The sequence below is a fragment of the Engystomops pustulosus genome, chromosome 2 (genome assembly GCF_040894005.1).
Source record: "Engystomops pustulosus chromosome 2, aEngPut4.maternal, whole genome shotgun sequence".
In the NCBI taxonomy this organism is placed as follows: Eukaryota; Metazoa; Chordata; class Amphibia; order Anura; family Leptodactylidae; genus Engystomops; species Engystomops pustulosus.
The window spans coordinates 192,106,041-192,129,373 of NC_092412.1; the positions used below are offsets into that span (position 1 = coordinate 192,106,041).

Sequence of the window (23,333 nt, forward strand, 5' to 3'; positions counted from 1 at the left end):
TATGGCTATTTTCTAGCCAAGTATCAAAGCACACTACTGTCAGATGAGATGACACTGAGTTAGTGCCTAATTGAAATCCAACCCCTACTAAATTTTCCCACTTCGGTCTTTGCTATGGATATGTGCGTCACTAAGCGCAGAACACAGCGGTCGCAAGTCTCACTACAAATTGCTCAGAATTGGCTAGTACATGCACTGCAGAAAGTACAGCCACCAGCAGATCAACCAGAAATCAAATATATAGAACGCTACTGTATGCGTAAGTAAGCTCTTTGTATTCTCCTATGGCTATTTTCTAGCCAAGTATCAAAGCACACTACTATGCCAGATGAGATGACACTGAGTTAGTGCCTAATTGAAATCCAACCCCTACTAAATTTTCCCACTTCGGTCTTTGCTATGGATATGTGCGTCACTAAGCGCAGAACACAGCGGTCGCAAGTCTCACTACAAATTGCTCAGAATTGGCTAGTACATGCACTGCAGAAAGTACAGCCACCAGCAGATCAACCAGAAATCAAATATATAGAACGCTACTGTATGCGTAAGTAAGCTCTTTGTATTCTCCTATGGCTATTTTCTAGCCAAGTATCAAAGCACACTACTGTCAGATGAGATGACACTGAGTTAGTGCCTAATTGAAATCCAACCCCTACTAAATTTTCCCACTTCGGTCTTTGCTATGGATATGTGCGTCACTAAGCGCAGAACACAGCGGTCGCAAGTCTCACTACAAATTGCTCAGAATTGGCTAGTACATGCACTGCAGAAAGTACAGCCACCAGCAGATCAACCAGAAATCAAATATATAGAACGCTACTGTATGCGTAAGTAAGCTCTTTGTATTCTCCTATGGCTATTTTCTAGCCAAGTATCAAAGCACACTACTGTCAGATGAGATGACACTGAGTTAGTGCCTAATTGAAATCCAACCCCTACTAAATTTTCCCACTTCGGTCTTTGCTATGGATATGTGCGTCACTAAGCGCAGAACACAGCGGTCGCAAGTCTCACTACAAATTGCTCAGAATTGGCTAGTACATGCACTGCAGAAAGTACAGCCACCAGCAGATCAACCAGAAATCAAATATATAGAACGCTACTGTATGCGTAAGTAAGCTCTTTGTATTCTCCTATGGCTATTTTCTAGCCAAGTATCAAAGCACACTACTGTCAGATGAGATGACACTGAGTTAGTGCCTAATTGAAATCCAACCCCTACTAAATTTTCCCACTTCGGTCTTTGCTATGGATATGTGCGTCACTAAGCGCAGAACACAGCGGTCGCAAGTCTCACTACAAATTGCTCAGAATTGGCTAGTACATGCACTGCAGAAAGTACAGCCACCAGCAGATCAACCAGAAATCAAATATATAGAACGCTACTGTATGCGTAAGTAAGCTCTTTGTATTCTCCTATGGCTATTTTCTAGCCAAGTATCAAAGCACACTACTGTCAGATGAGATGACACTGAGTTAGTGCCTAATTGAAATCCAACCCCTACTAAATTTTCCCACTTCGGTCTTTGCTATGGATATGTGCGTCACTAAGCGCAGAACACAGCGGTCGCAAGTCTCACTACAAATTGCTCAGAATTGGCTAGTACATGCACTGCAGAAAGTACAGCCACCAGCAGATCAACCAGAAATCAAATATATAGAACGCTACTGTATGCGTAAGTAAGCTCTTTGTATTCTCCTATGGCTATTTTCTAGCCAAGTATCAAAGCACACTACTATGCCAGATGAGATGACACTGAGTTAGTGCCTAATTGAAATCCAACCCCTACTAAATTTTCCCACTTCGGTCTTTGCTATGGATATGTGCGTCACTAAGCGCAGAACACAGCGGTCGCAAGTCTCACTACAAATTGCTCAGAATTGGCTAGTACATGCACTGCAGAAAGTACAGCCACCAGCAGATCAACCAGAAATCAAATATATAGAACGCTACTGTATGCGTAAGTAAGCTCTTTGTATTCTCCTATGGCTATTTTCTAGCCAAGTATCAAAGCACACTACTGTCAGATGAGATGACACTGAGTTAGTGCCTAATTGAAATCCAACCCCTACTAAATTTTCCCACTTCGGTCTTTGCTATGGATATGTGCGTCACTAAGCGCAGAACACAGCGGTCGCAAGTCTCACTACAAATTGCTCAGAATTGGCTAGTACATGCACTGCGGAAAGTACAGCCACCAGCAGATCAACCAGAAATCAAATATATAGAACGCTACTGTATGCGTAAGTAAGCTCTTTGTATTCTCCTATGGCTATTTTCTAGCCAAGTATCAAAGCACACTACTGTCAGATGAGATGACACTGAGTTAGTGCCTAATTGAAATCCAACCCCTACTAAATTTTCCCACTTCGGTCTTTGCTATGGATATGTGCGTCACTAAGCGCAGAACACAGCGGTCGCAAGTCACACTACAAATTGCTCAGAATTGGCTAGTACATGCACTGCAGAAAGTACAGCCACCAGCAGATCAACCAGAAATCAAATATATAGAACGCTACTGTATGCGTAAGTAAGCTCTTTGTATTCTCCTATGGCTATTTTCTAGCCAAGTATCAAAGCACACTACTGTCAGATGAGATGACACTGAGTTAGTGCCTAATTGAAATCCAACCCCTACTAAATTTTCCCACTTCGGTCTTTGCTATGGATATGTGCGTCACTAAGCGCAGAACACAGCGGTCGCAAGTCTCACTACATATTGCTCAGAATTGGCTAGTACATGCACTGCAGAAAGTACAGCCACCAGCAGATCAACCAGAAATCAAATATATAGAACGCTACTGTATGCGTAAGTAAGCTCTTTGTATTCTCCTATGGCTATTTTCTAGCCAAGTATCAAAGCACACTACTGTCAGATGAGATGACACTGAGTTAGTGCCTAATTGAAATCCAACCCCTACTAAATTTTCCCACTTCGGTCTTTGCTATGGATATGTGCGTCACTAAGCGCAGAACACAGCGGTCGCAAGTCTCACTACAAATTGCTCAGAATTGGCTAGTACATGCACTGCAGAAAGTACAGCCACCAGCAGATCAACCAGAAATCAAATATATAGAACGCTACTGTATGCGTAAGTAAGCTCTTTGTATTCTCCTATGGCTATTTTCTAGCCAAGTATCAAAGCACACTACTGTCAGATGAGATGACACTGAGTTAGTGCCTAATTGAAATCCAACCCCTACTAAATTTTCCCACTTCGGTCTTTGCTATGGATATGTGCGTCACTAAGCGCAGAACACAGCGGTCGCAAGTCTCACTACAAATTGCTCAGAATTGGCTAGTACATGCACTGCAGAAAGTACAGCCACCAGCAGATCAACCAGAAATCAAATATATAGAACGCTACTGTATGCGTAAGTAAGCTCTTTGTATTCTCCTATGGCTATTTTCTAGCCAAGTATCAAAGCACACTACTGTCAGATGAGATGACACTGAGTTAGTGCCTAATTGAAATCCAACCCCTACTAAATTTTCCCACTTCGGTCTTTGCTATGGATATGTGCGTCACTAAGCGCAGAACACAGCGGTCGCAAGTCTCACTACAAATTGCTCAGAATTGGCTAGTACATGCACTGCAGAAAGTACAGCCACCAGCAGATCAACCAGAAATCAAATATATAGAACGCTACTGTATGCGTAAGTAAGCTCTTTGTATTCTCCTATGGCTATTTTCTAGCCAAGTATCAAAGCACACTACTGTCAGATGAGATGACACTGAGTTAGTGCCTAATTGAAATCCAACCCCTACTAAATTTTCCCACTTCGGTCTTTGCTATGGATATGTGTGCCACTAAGAGCTAAACACAACGGTAGCAAGTCCCCCTGCTAATTCCTCACAAAATGGTACTAGATGCAAATTAAAATAAAAAAAGTAGAACGTTATTGTAGCCCTAAGAAGGGCTGTTGGGTTCTTTGAGAATCACTCCTGCCTAACAGTAAGCTAATAGAACACCCTAACGCTTTCCCTGACCAGCAGCAGCTCTCTCCCTAGCGGCATCCAGACACAGAATGATCCGAGCAGCGCGGGCAGCGGCTAGTCTATCCCAGGGTCACCTGATCTGGCCAGCCAACCACTGCTATCGACGTGTAAGGGTACCACGTCATGCTGGGTGGAGTGCAGAGTCTCCTGGCTTGTGATTGGCTCTGTTTCTGGCCGCCAAAAAGCAAAACGGCGGGAGCTGCCATTTTCTCGAGCGGGCGAAGTATTCGTCCGAGCAACGAGCAGTTTCGAGTACCCTAATGCTCGACCGAGCATCAAGCTCGGACGAGCATGTTCGCTCATCTCTAGTGAACATATTACGGCTTATATCAAGATAAACATACAGCTGGGTAAGTAATGCTAGGTGGCGGGTAGGAGATGTCTTGCCGACAAGCATTTTGGCCTTAAATTGTTTCACATAATATCTCAATCCATTAGATGTAATGTCTTACCGTACCAGAATGTGATACCCATAGGTGAAGTAGGGCTAGGCAGGAGCCGTCTGAAAACAATGATACATGAGGCACACTGCACAAAGGTGCAGCCAAGGCATACTTGAAAAAAAAAACAGAGTTAAAAGTCGCAAAAATGGTGCAAAAACTGCAAAAGTTGCTAAAATTTGACAATTTGGCTAGCTGAAAGTATGATACATGAGCCCCATAGAATCGGGCAGTAGGCAGAATCTCTATTCATTAAATCATGTGAATGGATACTGAACTGCTGCAAGTAGTTCTACACTACAAGTTCTACACTATTTTTGTAGCTCCTATAGAGGTAAGTAGGAGTTATGGAAACAATGTAGCAGGCCTTGTAACGTCAGAGGTTACAGAAATAGCCTAGGTCACTAACCTTATCTTTTTACACAAATATGCTAACCCACTGTATTTTTCTTTTTCTGTAACTCCTACTGAAGGCAGTGAGTTTGTCTTTTTCCAAAACCTCAAGAAATCTGCAGTCCCAGCTGCCAAAACATCACTGGTTCTTACTGTGCAATTACAAAATGCCCAATGGGAATTCTGAAACTTATTTTTTTCTATAAAAAAATGATAACTCACATGATAACTACTATAAGAAATAATTCTTCATAAATAACATCAAGCCTTAACTTTAAGATAATGGTATCTATTAATAGTAAATAGGTCCAGGAGTAATAAGATCACTTGCAAACAGTGAGTCATAGAAAAATTGTGTAAAGAGAGATGGACATATACCACGCAAAATACAAGTAGAACATACAAGACATACAGGAAGGTCATGTGCACAGTATAATCATGTCAGCGCTGTATTGTGATTTGATTGCAGTGATTTCTGCAAAGTTAGAGAAAAAAAGGCAACGGGGAAGATTTATGAAAAGTGCCCCCTATGGTTAGACAGTGTAGAGTTAGACAAGAAAGTCTTATTCTTCACCAGATTCATATACGTGTCTGGTGCTGGATGATAAATCTGGTGAAGGATAAGACTGTACTCTGCACCTCCTATCAGTTGGCTTGGAAAAACTAGGACAACATTCTGTCAGGTCCGAAGTATTTTTGGAGCATGGATCTTTTTGGAGAGAGGCCACACCCCCATTTCAAAGTGCTAAATATTATAGGTCACACCATTTATGGCTGCCATAACATGGATCCATATATCTAGCACAAGACATGATATGTGATGTTAAATCCACTATAACTAATTTACAGTAAGAAGCCCTTATTATCTGCAGTGGCCTAATATATTGAAGTTTAACTCAACCTCCCTTATTCCCATAAACTCAACAGAATAATAAAATAAGGTATTTGTAGGGAATATTCAAAAAATTATCAGGATGAGCTTTCAGTGGAAATATACTTTATTTGTTATGAAGAATCAACAGTTTCAACCTTTGAACCCAAACTAGAGACCCCTGACAATGCATTTATAGACACAAAACACGTGTTGGGGGTCGTCTGTCCTGGTCGGATTGCATTGGATTCTAGGAGAGATTTATTATTTGTATGTGGGTTTCTTTGCTTTTAGTCATGTGATGCATTGGTAATTTAATTATATGTATTGTGTACTGACCATTTGAGTCAGAATTCTGTTCTGTGTGTGTTCATCCAGTTTTAATGCTTTAAAATGTTGGCCCTCTCCATAGGATAAGAGAGAAGATCTGGATTTCTGCTCCCAAAGTAAAAAAAGTCAACATTATTCTTGTCCTTTAAAACACGGTTTGCAGGTGGATGTACAGAGCGTACGATTTTCAAGCGACAATGGTATATATATATGTGATCTTCTATTTGGTCGTACTCCCTTCTTGAGAAGCCTTTCCTTTCTGCTTAGACTGAAGATTTCTGGTTCTCAATTTTGTATATTTGTTTATTTGAAAATACAGGGAGTCCTCTGTGCACCCATAAGATCACTTTTCAATGAAATTGTTGCCTCAAAGAGTTTTATGTGTATACATAATCATTTCCTATCTATTTGCCTACTGAGCCTTTACAAGCAGCAGTGTTAAAACTCCTGCAAGGAAAATATTACAGTGTTAGTGTGCTGGGCTGCATGAAAGTGATAAAAATTCTAGCTCAACAATGGTTCAGTAATAGCTTTCAGGGTAAAGGTTACCTCTCACTGGTCCTAGGGAAAATGTAGGATGCGGAGAACACACATTTCCACTCTACCCTTTGCCACACTCATCAGCAATGCTCAGATGGTGCCTTGGGGCAGGCCAGGATTTTATGAACAAAACATGAACTTATGTCTAAAAAGAACAATAACAACTTTAAATAAACACAGTTGCAAAGAGCAAATGTAAATAGTGTTCCATGTAATGTGGAACACAAAAAAAAACAAGTGGAAAAATTTAAGTTAATATGGAAGACTGATTTATACAATGTCTGTGGAAAAAAAGAAGATATATGATCCAATTCATTTCTGTAATCTGGTAGTTAGCTACTATTATTAGCTCCATTTCGGAGCATTTGCATGTGATAAGGTAACAGCCATTATACCCAACCCTGGTCATTAAAGGGCATCTGTTATGACACCATAGTGGAAGAATTTTTATATCATTTGATTGTTATGGTTAATGAGTAGATTTATATACAAGTGTTGGCTAAATGCATAGATACCTTTAACTGACTACTTTGTTCTATGTACTTTACTGTATCTAGCAGTTTAATTAGCAAGGAAACTTTGATAGTGGCCATATTCAATTGCTCCCCCTTAGAAATCCACCGGTTACTTACCAAAATCTTATGGCTTTAGGGGTGATGGTTGGTTTGCACTGATGTCTATTGGAACAAATGTGTTTCAATGGGGTACATGTATCAAACTTAGCTTGCCTTTTTTTTCTTTTTTTGCAACTTTTCATGGCACATGTGCACTTTTGTGACTTTTTATTGTGCCTTAGACAATCAGGGGGCAACTGTACCTTTGTTGTGGCTTTTTTTTCCCCCAACTTTTTTTGCAGCTAAGACAACCACCCTTCAAAGTTTTCAGCATTCCCTGAGTTATCACTTGATTCCAGATGTTAAAGTTGCAACTTTTTGTAAAAAGTCGCAAAAAAACACAAAAAAAGTAGCAAATCCATTCCATCTAATGTCAGGCATAGGAAAGGTGTTTGCACCTTTTTTGTGACTTGTGTTCAAAAAGTTGCAAAATCAAATGTATTAAAGATACATCTGACCAGAAAAACACAAGAAAATGAAAAAATAAGACAGGAGCACAAAGCCCAAACAAAAGTACATGTGCCTCATTGTCTAGATTTCGGCAATCTTATCACCGAAATCCATGATGTGAAAGGTGTAACTTTTTGAAAAAGTAGCAAAAAAGAAGCACATTTTGGCACAAACACACACTGCTCCTGACCAGGCGTAGAAATTAGATTTAATGCTGATTGCGACTTTTTTCAACTTTTATTTTAAAAAGTTACTAAATCACTGAAGACCGGAGCCACACATAGAGGGAGATAACATAAGGGGTGGAGAGGGTGCAGTCAGAACCAGGACCAAGAAACAAGCTTAGGAGGCCCATAAATTGTCACTTTTCCCATTTGAGAAGACTCAAATGCCATACATTATATTCGAGGCCTGGCACAGACTTTGCACTGGGCCAATCAGCTTCAAGTTATGCCACTAATCAAGAGGAATCTTTACAAAAGCCAACAAAAAAGCAGGCAGTACAATGCCACAATTATGATAAATGTGCCTCAATAATTGGATTAATGGGCTGCACTATATGCATATTCACTTGTCTTCCTGCACCTTCACTACCTGCAGAAGGGTACTTAGAAATTTCAGGTCCTTACTAACAGAATAGATAAAGTACTTGGTTAGTCCTATCTTTTTGGAGTGCACATACAAAAAATAGTATGTTAACAGTGAAGTAGTATTATGTTGTTAACAGCACGTACAGTTATTTACTACCATAGCGTCTATCCAGGTGCCACTCATTGGTCCTCATTGTCATTTTGTAACTTCCATAGCTCTTGACGGAAGTTCCTGTGACCTGGCATCTCTATCTTCAACCTCCAATGACTAATGATCTAGAGACCAGAGAGCACAGTTTTCATAGCCATCCACTACAGTCAATGGAGGTTAATGCTGGATGTTTAGTGGTTATGTCACCACACAGATGTGTAACAATGTGGTGGAATAGGCTGTTGCTTTAGACATAGGGAAACAATGTTCAGTGTCATGGGTGGACATTATATTAGTTTGTGATCGACAACTAACAATTCTATTTTAAAAAGGACAATGATAACTCATAGCAAAAATGTAAGTATATTAGAGATGGAGGTGGACACCAGTGGTGTGCATTAGATTTTACCCCTATTAATATCTAGTATTACGATGGTAGGTACGACTGTAGGTTACCAATCAAACTAGCTGACCATATTCTATTAATTTATATTATTTCTTTTTTGCTATTTTTCCATTTTCCAGCCCCAACACACACTGCCCAGTCTCAGTGGCTAATGGCACAGCTGCAATCCTCTGTTGTCTCTAGTTACTGCTGTGGGTAATTAAGTCTCAATAGTCATCAGAATGATTTGTAGTTGGGCACCGTAATCAAAGCCTACAAAATATTCCTGGATGTCTTCATCAATCCTAGGAACACCCTTGGTGAATCCTGACAGCCGTTATTTTGTATCTACCCACTGGAAACGAGACATGACCTTTAGGAGAAATTGACTGAAGTATATTGTATTGTTGTCTAGATAATGCTCTATTTAAGCAGGAGATGCGGCAGTACTCTCAACTTAATGAGCTGTCATTGCAATCTTGGTGCCTGTGTTTAATTGACATGTTATACTCAGGTATAAGCAGAATTTGAGGTATTCCTATGACAATTCCTTGTCATTCTGGACATACAGTATCTGACAACCTTGCAGCTTCCAGGCACAATAAAATTTCTTTTTATTGTGTATAGTAATTTTAACATGTAATTCTTACCATTAAATAAGAATAGAATAAATATTTCATATGTAATCGGCAGCAATGATAGTAAGATGTAATCTTACCAGCAGATGTTCAGTTGATTAAATTCACATCAAATCATTAATTAAAGTTAAATGTTTTGAATACATTGGTGCCACAGCTTTGTAAAGAGATAGTCATCACACACGTTGGCCACTATTACCCTCTGATGAATCTCTGGATGCTTTCAGTTGCACAATTTCAGTTGCCCCATAGACCCGACCCTGTAACTTCTGACTCGGGGTCGGAGAAGCCGTCTTGTTTTTTTGCCTGTCGGCCGTGGTGCTCGGGTTTCGATCTCTCTCTGCCACTAGTCTCTCCCCTTGCATTCCAGGATGGAGCTTTTACTGAAACCTAGACACTGACTTCCTGTTGACAGCAGCATGAGGAGAACTACAAGCTACAGACAAGGCACAGCAGATCTAGCAGTGTGTTGTGGAATAGCAGAGATGTAGGAGAGTTGACTAAGTTATTGTGTGTAATAGGCATCTCATGGATCTCATCATCTCTGATCTGTCTTATCTCTCTTTCTATGTGTCAGATACTAGTACAATGTTTAGTAGCTAAATGCAAGTGCATATAAATATTGTACCCTGATAATCTAACCACATTTTCAACTCACAGAACTAGATGGATTAAAATTGTCCCCTTAGAGGGATTTTGCACTGACCAGCCTAGGGAGTGATAGGAGCTACAACAATAAACCTGAGTAAAATTGTAAAGTAAAGGGCTGAAAATTATTTTTATTGGGTTATCATCACTAGGGGATGATAACGAAGCTAAGGGGTGTCCTGAGATAGGGAGAGCTCCACTTCCGTGTCTTTATACAACCATTTGAAAACTCACTTCAAAGTTGATTTTGTGGATTATACTACAGCATTGGGCCATGAAAATATGGTGGAAGGAAATCAAACCATGAAAATCCATCACAATAAACTATAGACACCTGCGCATAGATGAAGGTACCATGGCTGTGGTAATCGTCTATGGTCGCCTTTTATCTTTATCAGCTTTTATAATTATGCTAATGAGTCTGAGGGGCTACACTATGTCTTTCAGTGATCTGATTTACAGACTGTCTCATCCTTTTCCCTGCTCACTCAGCCCTTGTACAGTGAGCACTTCCTGCTGCATTATCTGTGCTAATGGATCAAGGGGGAGAGTGAGACAGTCTAACAATCAATGAAGCCAGATCACAGAGGGCATAGGGTAGCCCCTCAGGCTCATTAGCATAATTTTTAAAGTTGATTTTAGAAGGAAGAAGGCCATGGTAACAGATATAAGTAAATTACCACACTCACTGTGCCTGGGTCTGTGAGTAAGAGGCATTAGTTTATCATGATAGATTTTTATGGTAGATTTCCTTTGAATAAATCCATACACATGCTTAAATGGAAATTGTAATGAAAATTGATTTACATGAATTATCATCACACATCACCGATGGGAAATAAACAGAGACAACTGATTTTAGAACTTACCGGGTGGAGTACCTAATGGTATATAGTGCTGTACCTGGTGGGTTGCTCAACATGTAAAATATAAATGAAGAACAGTAGTGCTTGCCCGTGGATTACTAATAACCATGTCATGTATTGCAATGGTTTTATGACTGGGTACATCTAACGTAGTTATACTTCCAGAACACTATCTAATGTTGTGACTGTGTCAGAAGCATTTCTTTTCTCCTGCTCATTACACATTTATGCCAAAGGAGTAGCTCCTGTCAACAAATGATAACTGTGGATAGGATGGATCCTTACAGCAAATACTGTGCCCATTCATTCTTCAATGTATGTTAAATTATTCAGAGACACACAAACAAATGTTCTGAATGCACTTACATAAAGCAACCACTGCCTGAGTTAACTAGATAAAAGGGAATGTGTCACACATTTTCTTTTTATTTATTAAAACCAGATATTACTTTTCTTTTAATGTTTTTATGTTCAGTCCATGTCTGCCTTTTCTTTCGTATTCAGTGATATGGTTTATAGTGTAGTTATAGACAGCAACAGACCTGAGCAGCTCATAAGCTAATGTATCATCACTACTAAGCAGTTGTTCCAGGTCTCCTGGTAAGGCCTCATGCAGACAAACATATGTGTGTATATACATATATATATCCTCCTCTCACCTCAGTTCTGACTTTCGCAGTAGCTGGAGTCTATGAAGACAGCTGCTTCCTCTGTATGTGAGAATGTTTCTGAGGAAAGGAGAGTGGGGAAAGCTGATCCTTAGCAGAGGAATTTCTCTAACATATGCCAGAAATCTGGTGTGTAAAACTTTAAATATTGGCCGTTTTGTAGCACATCTGCACTAGGCATCATGCAACACAAATACGGGGCGTTCCGGTGCTCAGTCGGACCATGCACCATATTTATCATGCAAAGCCTGTTGCACGCTTTATGTTAAAGGTGCACCAAAAAAAGGTGGCGAACTCTGTCTGGCCAGTGCAGGGAAGCACCAGATTCATGATTCCTGGTGCACGTTCTTAATGAATCTGGCGCACCAAGCATTATACACGGGCAGAGCACTTTTAGTGCAGATTCCTATATTCTTAGTAATTCAACCTGGAGGTCCACTAACCCCTCCCCCCTTACTTCTATTATAGCAATATATACAAAATCCAGCTGCCCAGCCCTCTGTATTCATTACTCCAGCGCGAGCATGATCCACCTTACTGCCAAGATTGCAAGGTACATAGAAACAATCCAGGTCCAGCTCATGGGGAATTGCTACATTCATGCAGATTCCTACATTCTTAGTAATTCAACCTGATCACACATCTGCTAGTAGCAGCAAAATGAGTGGTCCGCAGTTCTGGTTGTCCACTAACAACCCCCCCATACTTCTATTATACCTATATATTATACCTATATATGCAAAATCCAGCTCCGCAGCCCTCTGTGTTCATTACTCCAGCACGAGCATTGTCCACCTTACTGCCAAAGTTGCAAGGTACATAGACACAATCCAGGTCCAGCGCATGTGGAATTTATTAGCGCAGGTTTAAAACATCCACAATAGCGTACAAATAAGGTCAACACATTTCAGGCATGTTTAAAACATCATGTTTTAAAATTGTGCTGAACCATGAGCTGGACCTGGATTGTGTCTAAGAACTTCTGCAATTCCACAGCAGACAGGAAGGGAAAAAATTTAATTCATTGAAACCGCACACACATATATATATATATAATATATATATATATATATATATATATATATATATATATATATATATATATATGTGTGTGTGTGTGTGAAGCACTCAGATTGGAACAACAACTGGTGAAGAATATGATTGAAAATCTGTTAATTAACCAAATGTCAGTGTTTTACAAGGGGCATGTACTTTGGGCAGCAGGAGAATTAATATGTTTAACCTGTGCAGTCATTCTCAATAGTCTGATGGTAAATCCTATTCTCAGAAGGACAGGATGTCTCTGTCTCTAAACCATGTGTGCAGCAATAATGAAATCTATGACTGTAATTGAGCACTGGTCTCCGCTCAGAGAGAAAAGGCAGCGCTATCTTCTCAGACACAGATGCCTTTATTACCCTGTATTGTCTGACTGTATTGTAAGCATAGTACTTACCTTGAAAAGTTCCTCAGCCAGCAAACAAAATGAATTATTAGGTTCTTAATGATGAGACAGAGAAATGGGAATTTTAACCCATTTGTTGCACATTGTCTATTGCTGCCTAAATCAAGTTGACATTGATTGCTTATGCATGTAGATAAATGTACCCTGCTAAATAGAAATGAATAATACAAAAGCTTCCAGAACACATTCTAAAACGTATTGCAGATAAAAATTGTAGAAACATGCATATATCTAGTAGTTCTAAAGGGACCCTTCACCCTACAAAACAAAAAGAAAAAAAAAGACAACATTTTAAAAAGCAACCAAACTTAGGTTGCAGAAAATTAAAAGCGCCTAAGATAATAGTAAACTCTGTGTTTCACCCTTTCTTCCTAATTTGAGAGGTGTGTATAAATCAGCTATCCCTCCCATACTCATGACAGCTGATAGATAAGGGGAAGCTTCTAAAAAAATTCTAATGATTTTCTACATTGCAGAGTTTACTATTATCACCCTCTCTATTCATTTCGTTTGCTTCAAAGGTTTGTCTCTCTTTAACCTCTTAACGCATTTACGTTATAATGCCATTAAGGATGTATGAACAGGAGTCACTTGCAGCCAACATTCATTGGTGACACCCAGCCAGCACCAATCTTGGCTGTGAACCATTTACCTGCTGACACTAAATGCTGGCAGCACGTGGATAGGGTCATCTTGAATGGGTCCTCGTGACATCATCAAGGAGCGATGATCTGTTCCCATGGCAGCCTGGAGTCTGTATAAGACTCCAGGCACTTTCACTCAGCAGGATCTATAACAGTATGTCGGACGAGTGAGTAGACCCCCAACAGTTAAAGAACCCTTGGCGGTCTTAATAGTAGTAATAAAAAGGATTACAAAAATAATTAAAAAATAAAGAAGAATTCTAAATATCCCCTTTCCCTAGAACTGACATAAAAATAAATAAACAAACAAAATCATAAACATTTTAGGTATCAACATATAAAAATGTTGATTTCCATTATGGAAAATAGCATCCAAATGTTTGAAACGCCACTTTTTCGCAATTTTACAACACAAATAATTTAATAGAAACTGATCATAAAGGTCAATAGTAGCAATGAAAATGTCCAGCAAGTATGAAAAAGTTATTTGTGTCAGAATAGGGCAAAATGAAGATTTTTCATTTTTTTATTCTAATAAATTTGGTATCCACGCCATCGTACTGATGATAAGAATAACAAGGTGTCAATTAGAGTGTAAAAACTGTGTCTTCAAGAAAATGTGTTTTTTTGCATTTTTTTCTACAATCTCTTTGATTTGGGGATTTTTTTCCTGCCTCCCAGTAACCGACATGGAATAAAAAATGCTGCTACTAGGAAATACAATCTATTTAAATAGGATGTTGACTGAGAATCAAAGGTGGAACTACAGTAGAAAAGGCTGGAGCCATAGTAAAATCCTTCTTGGGACCCTTTATCACAAAGTGACATGCAAATCACTAGATGTTTGCAGCCTGATGATGCCTGTACATAGTGCGCCTGGCAGTGGTAAGCGTGTGTATGATAAAACTAGTTGGCAGGCTGTACCGGAAATGTAGACAATAGCAAGGCTGGCAATTGTTTTTAAATCACATGCATTGACCCCCACAAGAATGCATAGGGTACCGGGTAATATTGCGTTATTTATGCTGGAAGAGAATACCGCTAGTAGGAATGATGTATGGCAGCCTATATTTTGAGTCATAACATTAATGATCCTACTTTAGCAAGATCTAAAAACTTAATTGTTATGTTTTTGCTAAAAGTTAATAAAATGATAAAAAAATAATAAAAACTTGCAAATCAGTCATGATTAAGGATGAATTGCTTAAATGCATAGGATAAAGCTATTGTTTGTTTGTATCCTCCTACATTGACAATTACAGATTTGAAGATTTTTTTTTAAAAGGCGTAACTGCTGTTACGGGTTGACACAACTTCACTGTGGTGAACCTTCCTAAGAAAGATCCACAGTCCTCAAAGAGTTTTGACTAGAATAAATAGATGTATCCTCCATAAAATAACAATGCTTAAAACCCATAAACGCATCGACAACCTATTTTCAGCATTTCTCTGCAATGTCTGATAGTACTTCTACAAGTTTCAGTGACTTATTTCTTTGTGTTTCTACATTATACTATGCATGTAAATGCCTTTTTAAGAAGTGAAGTGGCATGGATTTATAGTGTTCTAATAATAACAATAAAATACCATAAATACATACATACATGCAGCTTAATAAGTAAGTATCCCAGTAAACATAAAAAATATTTATACAAAAAAAGATTCACATTGGGTACCACCATATTCAAGGGTATTTCCAGAGTTCTGTTACCAAACTACTCTTACAATATCAGGTCTTTGGCTTTAATTTATAGATATATATATGATAGGGGGATGTATCATTGTTTTTGACTATGCAGCGTTGTCTTGACACAGTTGGGGAACAAATGCTGTTTTGCATCTTTACATTGCGCCAAATGAACATAGCACAATAAAAGGTCACTTTGACAAAGACCGTGCTTGCACCAAATTCATTAAACTTGCATAGACTTTTCACAGTAGGAATGAATTCATGTATTGCAACTTTCTGTTTTGGTGCAATTTGTCTGCAGTCCCGACCCCGGACTATGTTCTTTGACTTCGAATGGATTTTTGCGATTTTTTTATGGCATTGTCGCAAAGAACACACATAGCATAGGGACACTGCTAACAGATTTATCAAGGGCCAAAGCCACATTAATGAATCTGATGGCAGCAGAGCTGTATAGAACTGTCAAAAGGAGCCTTCTTAATGACAAATTTCCCCCAATTAATGAATTAAAACCATTGACCACAACAAAAGGTATCCAAGTGATAAGGTCTCCTACTACAGTGTTTTCTAGGGATCACCTGTGCCATCAAGGTTCAATCTGCAGCAAAACACTACAGGTATTGATGGACAGGTGAGGTAGATTTGATGGACAGGTGAGGTAGAACACAGGTAACCAGGTCACACAGAGCAAGCAAAACGGGGATTCAATGTTATACAAAGTTAAGAATTAAACTCAAGACAAAAACTTTCCCCCCATTTTAAGAATGTCAGATGAAGCAACACAAAGATATCTCCATGGCGGTGAAACCCCAAAATATCGGATATAATTTGCATAATTTAGAAATCAGATATCGCTATGTTTGTCATGGCAAGTTCTATCCCTTCTATAACAGCACATAAATGTAAAAGCATTACAACATAGACCTAAATAATTTATTTCATGCTGCCAACTTGAGCAAAACTCAAGAACTTAAGTATTTCTTTACAATATTCCAGTTAAAAGAAGGCTAAGATAAGTCACCTACAAGTCCTCTTATCCACTGGAAGAAGACAGCATGACAGGTAAAGCCTCTAGATACACATGCTAGGAGATTTAGTGGTGCACAGCTCAAATCTTACAAAAAGCTCCAAAATACTAAGAAATAAGAGGATTACGTGGGCTAATGTTGGCACATCATAACTCTGTTTTTCTGCATTTTTAAGAGAAGTTTTGTAAACAAGGCTTACCATGCAGTGGATAGACCCTCTCCTTCTCTGTCCTCTGCCTGTGTTGCTCACAATTAACTGAGCCAGCGATGTATTTGCTTGTTTCTATGGAGTTCTGCGGTGTCTTGCCTATGCATGAGGGAAGTACAGCTGCGCTCAGACATGGCCACAAGTGAGTAAAAGTCCCCCACAATCTAATCAGATGACTGCAAGGATATTGGATTGTGGAGAGAATTTCAATCAAGCTTTCTGTGTTATCCCGTCTCCTGACAAGTGTAAAGGTGATGATAAATTCTTAGCAGTGACAGAAGGGAAGTTAAGATGCTCAATACTTTTGACAAATCTCTTCTTCGTGCTCTTGTATTTCAATGGCCAGAACACGAGGGGTTGGCTCTTAAAGGTTCAAAAGTGACGGTAAATTGCTAAAATCACACACAGTCCCCTGTCACCAATCAATAGTGGATTAAGAGGAGGGGAGTATTATCTTCTCTCCATTTCAAATACTTTAAGGTTCTGCAGTGGAAACGCTTTAGGTTGAATGCGCATATGGCAGATTTTCTGCACAATTTGAAATGGTTTGTAGTACACAGTTTACATAACTCATTCATATGCTGGAGACATTTCTACTTAGACTGACAAGGGTGATGCAGTGTTTCACCATGTGTTTCACCTGCAGTGAAGATTTTGTTGCAGATGATCTGTGAATGTGCAGCAAGGTCTCCGTGTGCCTGTGAACATGCCTTTAACCCCTTCTTCTCGGCCCAGTATATCTCATGACACTAAACATATAGGCAGGCATTTATTATTTTGTGCGAAGGGTGGTGCAGGGAGCGTGCTTTCAGTGGAATGTTTGTGGAAGGGAGATTAATGATTTGGTGCACAAACAAAAAAGTTAAGAACTGTCTCCCCATTCATGAACAAGCTCACCAGATTTTAGCTGCTCTAATTGTGCATCAAAAATCACACCACAATACGAGTCGGAAAAGTAGAAGTGCCAGAAGCGGATTAACAAGTGGCGCCAGAATTTTGCGCCCACCCCCACCCAAAAAATGTCATGAATGTCATTAAAGCACCAATATTGTGGGCTAGTGTTTCATAAATAAGGCGCAAGAGGAACAGCAAGAGGAAAAAATACATTTCCGCCAGTATTTGAAGGTGAATAAATGGCTCCTATAGTTAGTGCTCAATGCAGTAATGCAGCTGGGCATCAGTATTATATAGCTCATACTAAGCTTTCACATAATACATCGATAACGTCATCGATGTTGATCATGCCTCTAAATTGTTGATGGGTTTAGATAACTTTGGATAAAAATATTGTGAAATTATTTTATAATTATCTTCAAACATTTGAAAAAGTTAAGTTAAAAACAAACTCTCTTCCCTTTTCTCATATACATAAAACAAAGAAGATATAAGCATAATTTATATCAATCCTTAAGTAAATGTTTATTAAAATGTTTGAAATGTTTATTGAAATATAAGTATTTTTACTTAGTGTAGTGAATGTGATGAGAAATACATACAATTAGAAGATATAGGGGATCATTTACTAAGGGTCGCGCTGCTCAATTTAATCGAACTGTGCGCCTTTTTTGGGGATTGCGCTGGGATTTTGGCACATGCAAAATTTAATTTTCAAATTGTGTTGGTAGCCCAAGCACTTACATGCACCACTAAAATGATGGTGAACTCCGTCGGACCTGAGCGGGGAAGCGACACGTGCAGGATATCTGGAGCACGATCTTCGTGAATCACGGCACAGTGCATTATGATCGGACAATGCACTTTCTGTGAACTCCAGCGGATGGCTAAGTAAATGTGCCCCATAATGTTTATTGGTCACCCCACCTCTCTAAAGGTAAAAATACTGTACATAAATAAGCTACATTACCAGAAATTCACACATTACAACAAAAAAGTATTATTTTAGGCTTATATGTTATTTTGTGTCCAATTGATGAAAAATCTTAAAAGAAGGATATTTGTAGCTGATGATGACTTCACATGAGCATGAAGGGAATGAGCTGCAATATTGAAGATGAGACAAGTGAATATAAAGCACCATGCCATTATTCAGACTACTGATATACTGCACGGTCCTCTAGTCACACACAATGATAAGCTGAAATGACCTCTGACTTTAGATAAGCCATTCTAATAAAAACCAAGTCATGCGCAAAACGGCCATTCAGAAAATATGTGTACAGTATGTGTAAATCCAATGACACCTTCCACTAACCTTACATTGACAATAAACTATACTTTTTATATAACTGCACTTTTTATATTTTTTAGACCTCACAAATAAGATATATTCTTCTTTGCAATAAAAAGTGATTCTTATGGTCAACTCAACTAAATGTCATTATCAAAGGATATATAACCATATCCTATTCCAGATTTTCCACGTTATAATTAGTAAAGGGTTGGATTTAGCTTTCATTCTGATTTTGTTCATAATTACGGATACGGAGGGTATCCTCACTCCACACTACTTATGTCCAGTTATACAGTACAGCCGTCACTACTACTACACTACTACTACTAGTAGTGCAGCTTCCTCTGCTCAAGATCCAGACCCCACCTACCAGTCCCGGTCTCCCTGTGCAGAAGCTTTCTCTGCTCAACTTGCTTTACCCTAAAGCTAAAAGTTCTGCTCCACTGTTATCCAATGATCCAGGATTTGATGTTCCGCACACTATCAGCCTGACCAGGTCCAGCTAACAGCAGGAGAGGTAACAGAATAATAGTGTGTATGTATATGTACAGCATGTGAGAGTAATGTGTATGTGAATATATATATATATATATATATATATATATATATATATATATATATATGTGTGTATGTATATAAATATATATATATACACACATATAAATCCTTAATGCCAATTAATGTTCAAGTCATGTACCAATAGATCTATTTGTCTATCTACATGATTATTTCGCCACCATCTTAAAAATCAGTTCTTAAATGTCATGATATCCAGTTGTATCAGATTTATGTATTTGGTTATGAAAATACCTTGTTGAAATTCCTTTTTATAAAAACCTAAAACCAACATTTTCAGGAAATCCTCTGAAAAGAGTGAAGAAATGCAATCTACTCCTTCAAACTTAATAAAGCGCCTGACTGATGCAATATCATGTTTTACAAGTCCAAATATTTCAGTGTAGGATGTAAATGTGATTTCCTTTGGATTTGTAAAGGCTTATTCCTTGTTAAGCTTACAGGGAAAAAATACTACTAAGGACAGAGCTGGAAGGCAGCCAGGTGTGTCTAAAACTCCCTTGTCTGCCTGGGGATTCAGTAATGCACTTAATACTTACATGCACCCATCCAGTGCAAATCGTCATGTTTGTTATGGACATTGACAGGCAATAAAATTTAAGTATGTGGTGATAGACCAATGTTTTATTACAATGCATTGAATATAATGGAGCCCACAAACATCACAGGATATCTCTCCATTCACTTCTCTTTAAATGTAAAAATATCAACGCTTCGTTAAAATCCTTTAAAAGTGAAAGAAAAGTTTATACATACTTGTCCAGTTCTCCATTTACACCTGTTCCCATGATAAGGTGAGACTTGTATAGTCTAAGAAATTGACAAAATATTCTGTGGATATTCTAAAGTAAAGGATACGGACAAGCCATTCAGGACAAATACAGTTTTCCAACTCTTGAATATGCCATCTGTATTTCAGTCAGTCTAGTGGTTACTTCTATGATTGATAGGCTAAAAGGGTTGTGATACCTTAAAAATGTTTCTTTGCAGAACACCTGAATGACTCCACTGTCATGGAGGGAAAGTTCCAAAAGCCCTCCCCCCAGAGGCACAACTTACATGAATACAGACCAAGACTTATAAGCAGGGCAGATTATAGGGAGGGCTCCAGGGGCACGTGCCCCAGGGCCCCTCTCAATCTAACTTTTGCTAACTTAAAGCTGACTGTCTCTAGGACTGATGTCACCACGCCGCACATATGCCTGTCTCCAAGATGTGATGGTGACTCACTGGGTGTGCCGCCCAGCCATATTCAATCACATTCGGCATGCAGCATGCTTTTCAGGAGCTGCACTGCATTCAGAGTGACACCTGATCATCCCCTTTAGTACCTAACACTGATTGGCTAAACTGGTTGTCAGCCAAGGCCGTGCCAGTGTTTACCTCCTCACAGATCTGTTAGAGGAGGAGAGAGAGAACTCTCAGGGAAGCAGTGGTGCATGAGACTGGAGTGGTGACTAGGACTAGTAGTCAGTACTACCACCACTCCCACTGGGCCTGCTAGCCCAGGATAACATGTAAGTAGGAGAAAGTTTATAATATTAATTGTAATTTAGAATAGCAATGTGTACCACTGTATTGGCTACATTCAGTGGGGGCCCCACCAAATTTGCACCCAGGGCCTCTACCTCCCTTAATCTTGCCTTGCTTAGGAGACACCAGAGTATGCCTCTTTCCCCAACATTGTTTACTTTTCACTAAAGTCACATTTAGTAATGGTAGTGCCAAATACCAATTCCGAAACGTTGTTCAGTAGAGTTTTATCTGTAAAGAACTATACCATATGTATTATATAAATGTCACTATTACTATAAACTTATGAGCAAACTTGAAATGTATTTAGCACAATTGATGAATTGCTATCATTAAAAGAAATGTACAATTTGTTTTCATACATTGTGATCCAAACATACCTTAAGAATGCTGTAACTATAATATATGTGGTTCAATCCCTGATCCGAGTGGTTTTGCTCAAAAAAAGAAAAGCATTTTCTGGAGTTGGAGAGGGGGGGACTCTTGCTCCACATGTCCCAGGGACTAAGGAAGCTAGCTGGTAAGGAGCCAAGTAAACTTTGATCTAATTTATATTTTTAACCAAAAACGCAGAAATTTTACAAAAATTGTTTGGGGATAATGTTTAGTGACTGTGGGTACATGGGTTTTTGGTGACAGGTTCCCTTTATAAACATTCATCTGGATTTTTTCTTAATATTAAAGGCATATCTACACATAATAATGCCCAATCTCTAATTGAAATTAAATTATCTATTTACAAAAATTAAAAAGGCAAAAGAGATCAAGGATTTACATTTTGGATCAAAAATAAACCTGGCTCTTTCCCCTTGTATAGGTGATTTTATTGCACGGACAAGGGTAAAGGATTTTGAAGTAACTTTAATGATGAATCGTATTATAGCATCCAATGTGAGTTTGCACCATTCAAAGTCAACAAGATACTGTACTGGGTAGCTATGATTCTAAATAGTTAGATGTTATTTCACACTTCCATAAAGACCTGGCGCAGTGTACATTTCGGGCCCATTCCATAAACATAAGACATTTTAGAAGTGAAGAGGATTTGCAAAATGGAAGGCAAAGTAACATTGGAGATCATAGTTATGGAAAAAAGGTTACTAAAACTTCTGCAGAAGGGAAGGCATAAGTGTTATACCATATATTTATCTACAGTACATATGGAAATGATCCTTGGAAAAATGTAAAAGTTCTGTGGACTGGACAGGTCATGGCTTTCAGATAGCATAAGTAAAGTTTAGTCAAAAGGTTAGAAACATAACTTTATACTAAAATTATAGATTTGTTGCTTCTAAGATTTAAACAGAAATTAGTTATTTTTATTGAAACTGCAACATACATGGATACTGGCAATAAATTATGATAATATATTCATGGAACCAGTCCTCAACCTCCAACAACCTTTGCCCCCTAAGATCAGCAGTTGTGACAGCTGCTTACAACTCCAATCTCTGTATAGTGGCTAGACCAGATTACTGCAGATGAACTCCCATTCACTTATATGTGAGGTAAGCTGCAATGACGTATTTTAGCCATTAATCTGAGAATGGAGATGACTGATCCCTCTGTTTATTTGTTGCTGAGAATTGATCTATGACGTTGATGGGCATTGGAACCAACCAATCTTATATCATTAAGGTCACATATCATTTACGTTTTCAGGCTAAATAATTGATCATATCTCCTATTAATGTAGTATGTAGTTTCAAGGATATGTTTGATGCCACCAAAGAATGAAAAGTAAGCAAGGCAAATCTGGGTCCCTGTGATTAACAAATTGTTTTTGCTGTCCTATGACAACTTTGAGTACTTCTTCCCATCGCAGACAAACCAGTTAGTATACAGTGGCCACTACAGGTGAAATGTAGTATTACAAGTGTGGAATTTAGTGAATGACCATTCATATAACCCATTGGCAGACCAAGTCAACTAGAGCAAGAGCCATGCAATAACCCTTAAACCCAACAGGGCAGGTAAAGAGATTTAGTTTTCATAAATCATATGAGTAAAGTAGAACCACTGACAAGAGTCTTTATATTAAGAAGAGAGCATCTCCTTACTATAACATCCTCCTCTCCAGTAGTGGAGAGATTTACAGGATGAGAGTAATGCTGTCTCATACAATGGAATTCTTTCTTCCAGCCCACAGGCAAACCTAAGTTTTCTCTAAATCAATAAAAAGGGATCAAATAAAACCCATAGTCCTAATGACATGTAATTGCAGGCACAATACAATCAGTAAGTGGGATTTGGAGGGACTGTGAATATTTGGTGATTACACAAATGAATGCAAACACATTGACTCATGACTAATAGATGATGTACTGCACTGTTGCGTAACACATCCTTACTGGCGTATAATACAAAGGCTTAAGAAACAAATATCTGGCTAGAAGGTAATTGCAAGCAGTT

General features: G+C 38.7%; 1 protein-coding gene across 3 annotated transcripts in view; it reads right to left on the bottom strand.

The window, feature by feature from the left end:
- Positions 1-23,333, bottom strand: part of SYT6 (synaptotagmin 6) — a 252,417-nt gene that overhangs the window by 215,089 nt on the left and 13,995 nt on the right. Inside the window, exon 1 of one of the 3 annotated variants that reach the window (XM_072137653.1) lies at positions 16,613-16,698. The exons of the other annotated variants lie outside the window; for them this stretch is intronic. Within the exon in view, the coding sequence (XP_071993754.1) occupies positions 16,613-16,615 (3 nt within the window). The 5' untranslated portion in view covers positions 16,616-16,698. Of the gene's footprint in view, positions 1-16,612; positions 16,699-23,333 lie in introns of those variants that run through there. 3 annotated transcript variants of the gene reach the window in all.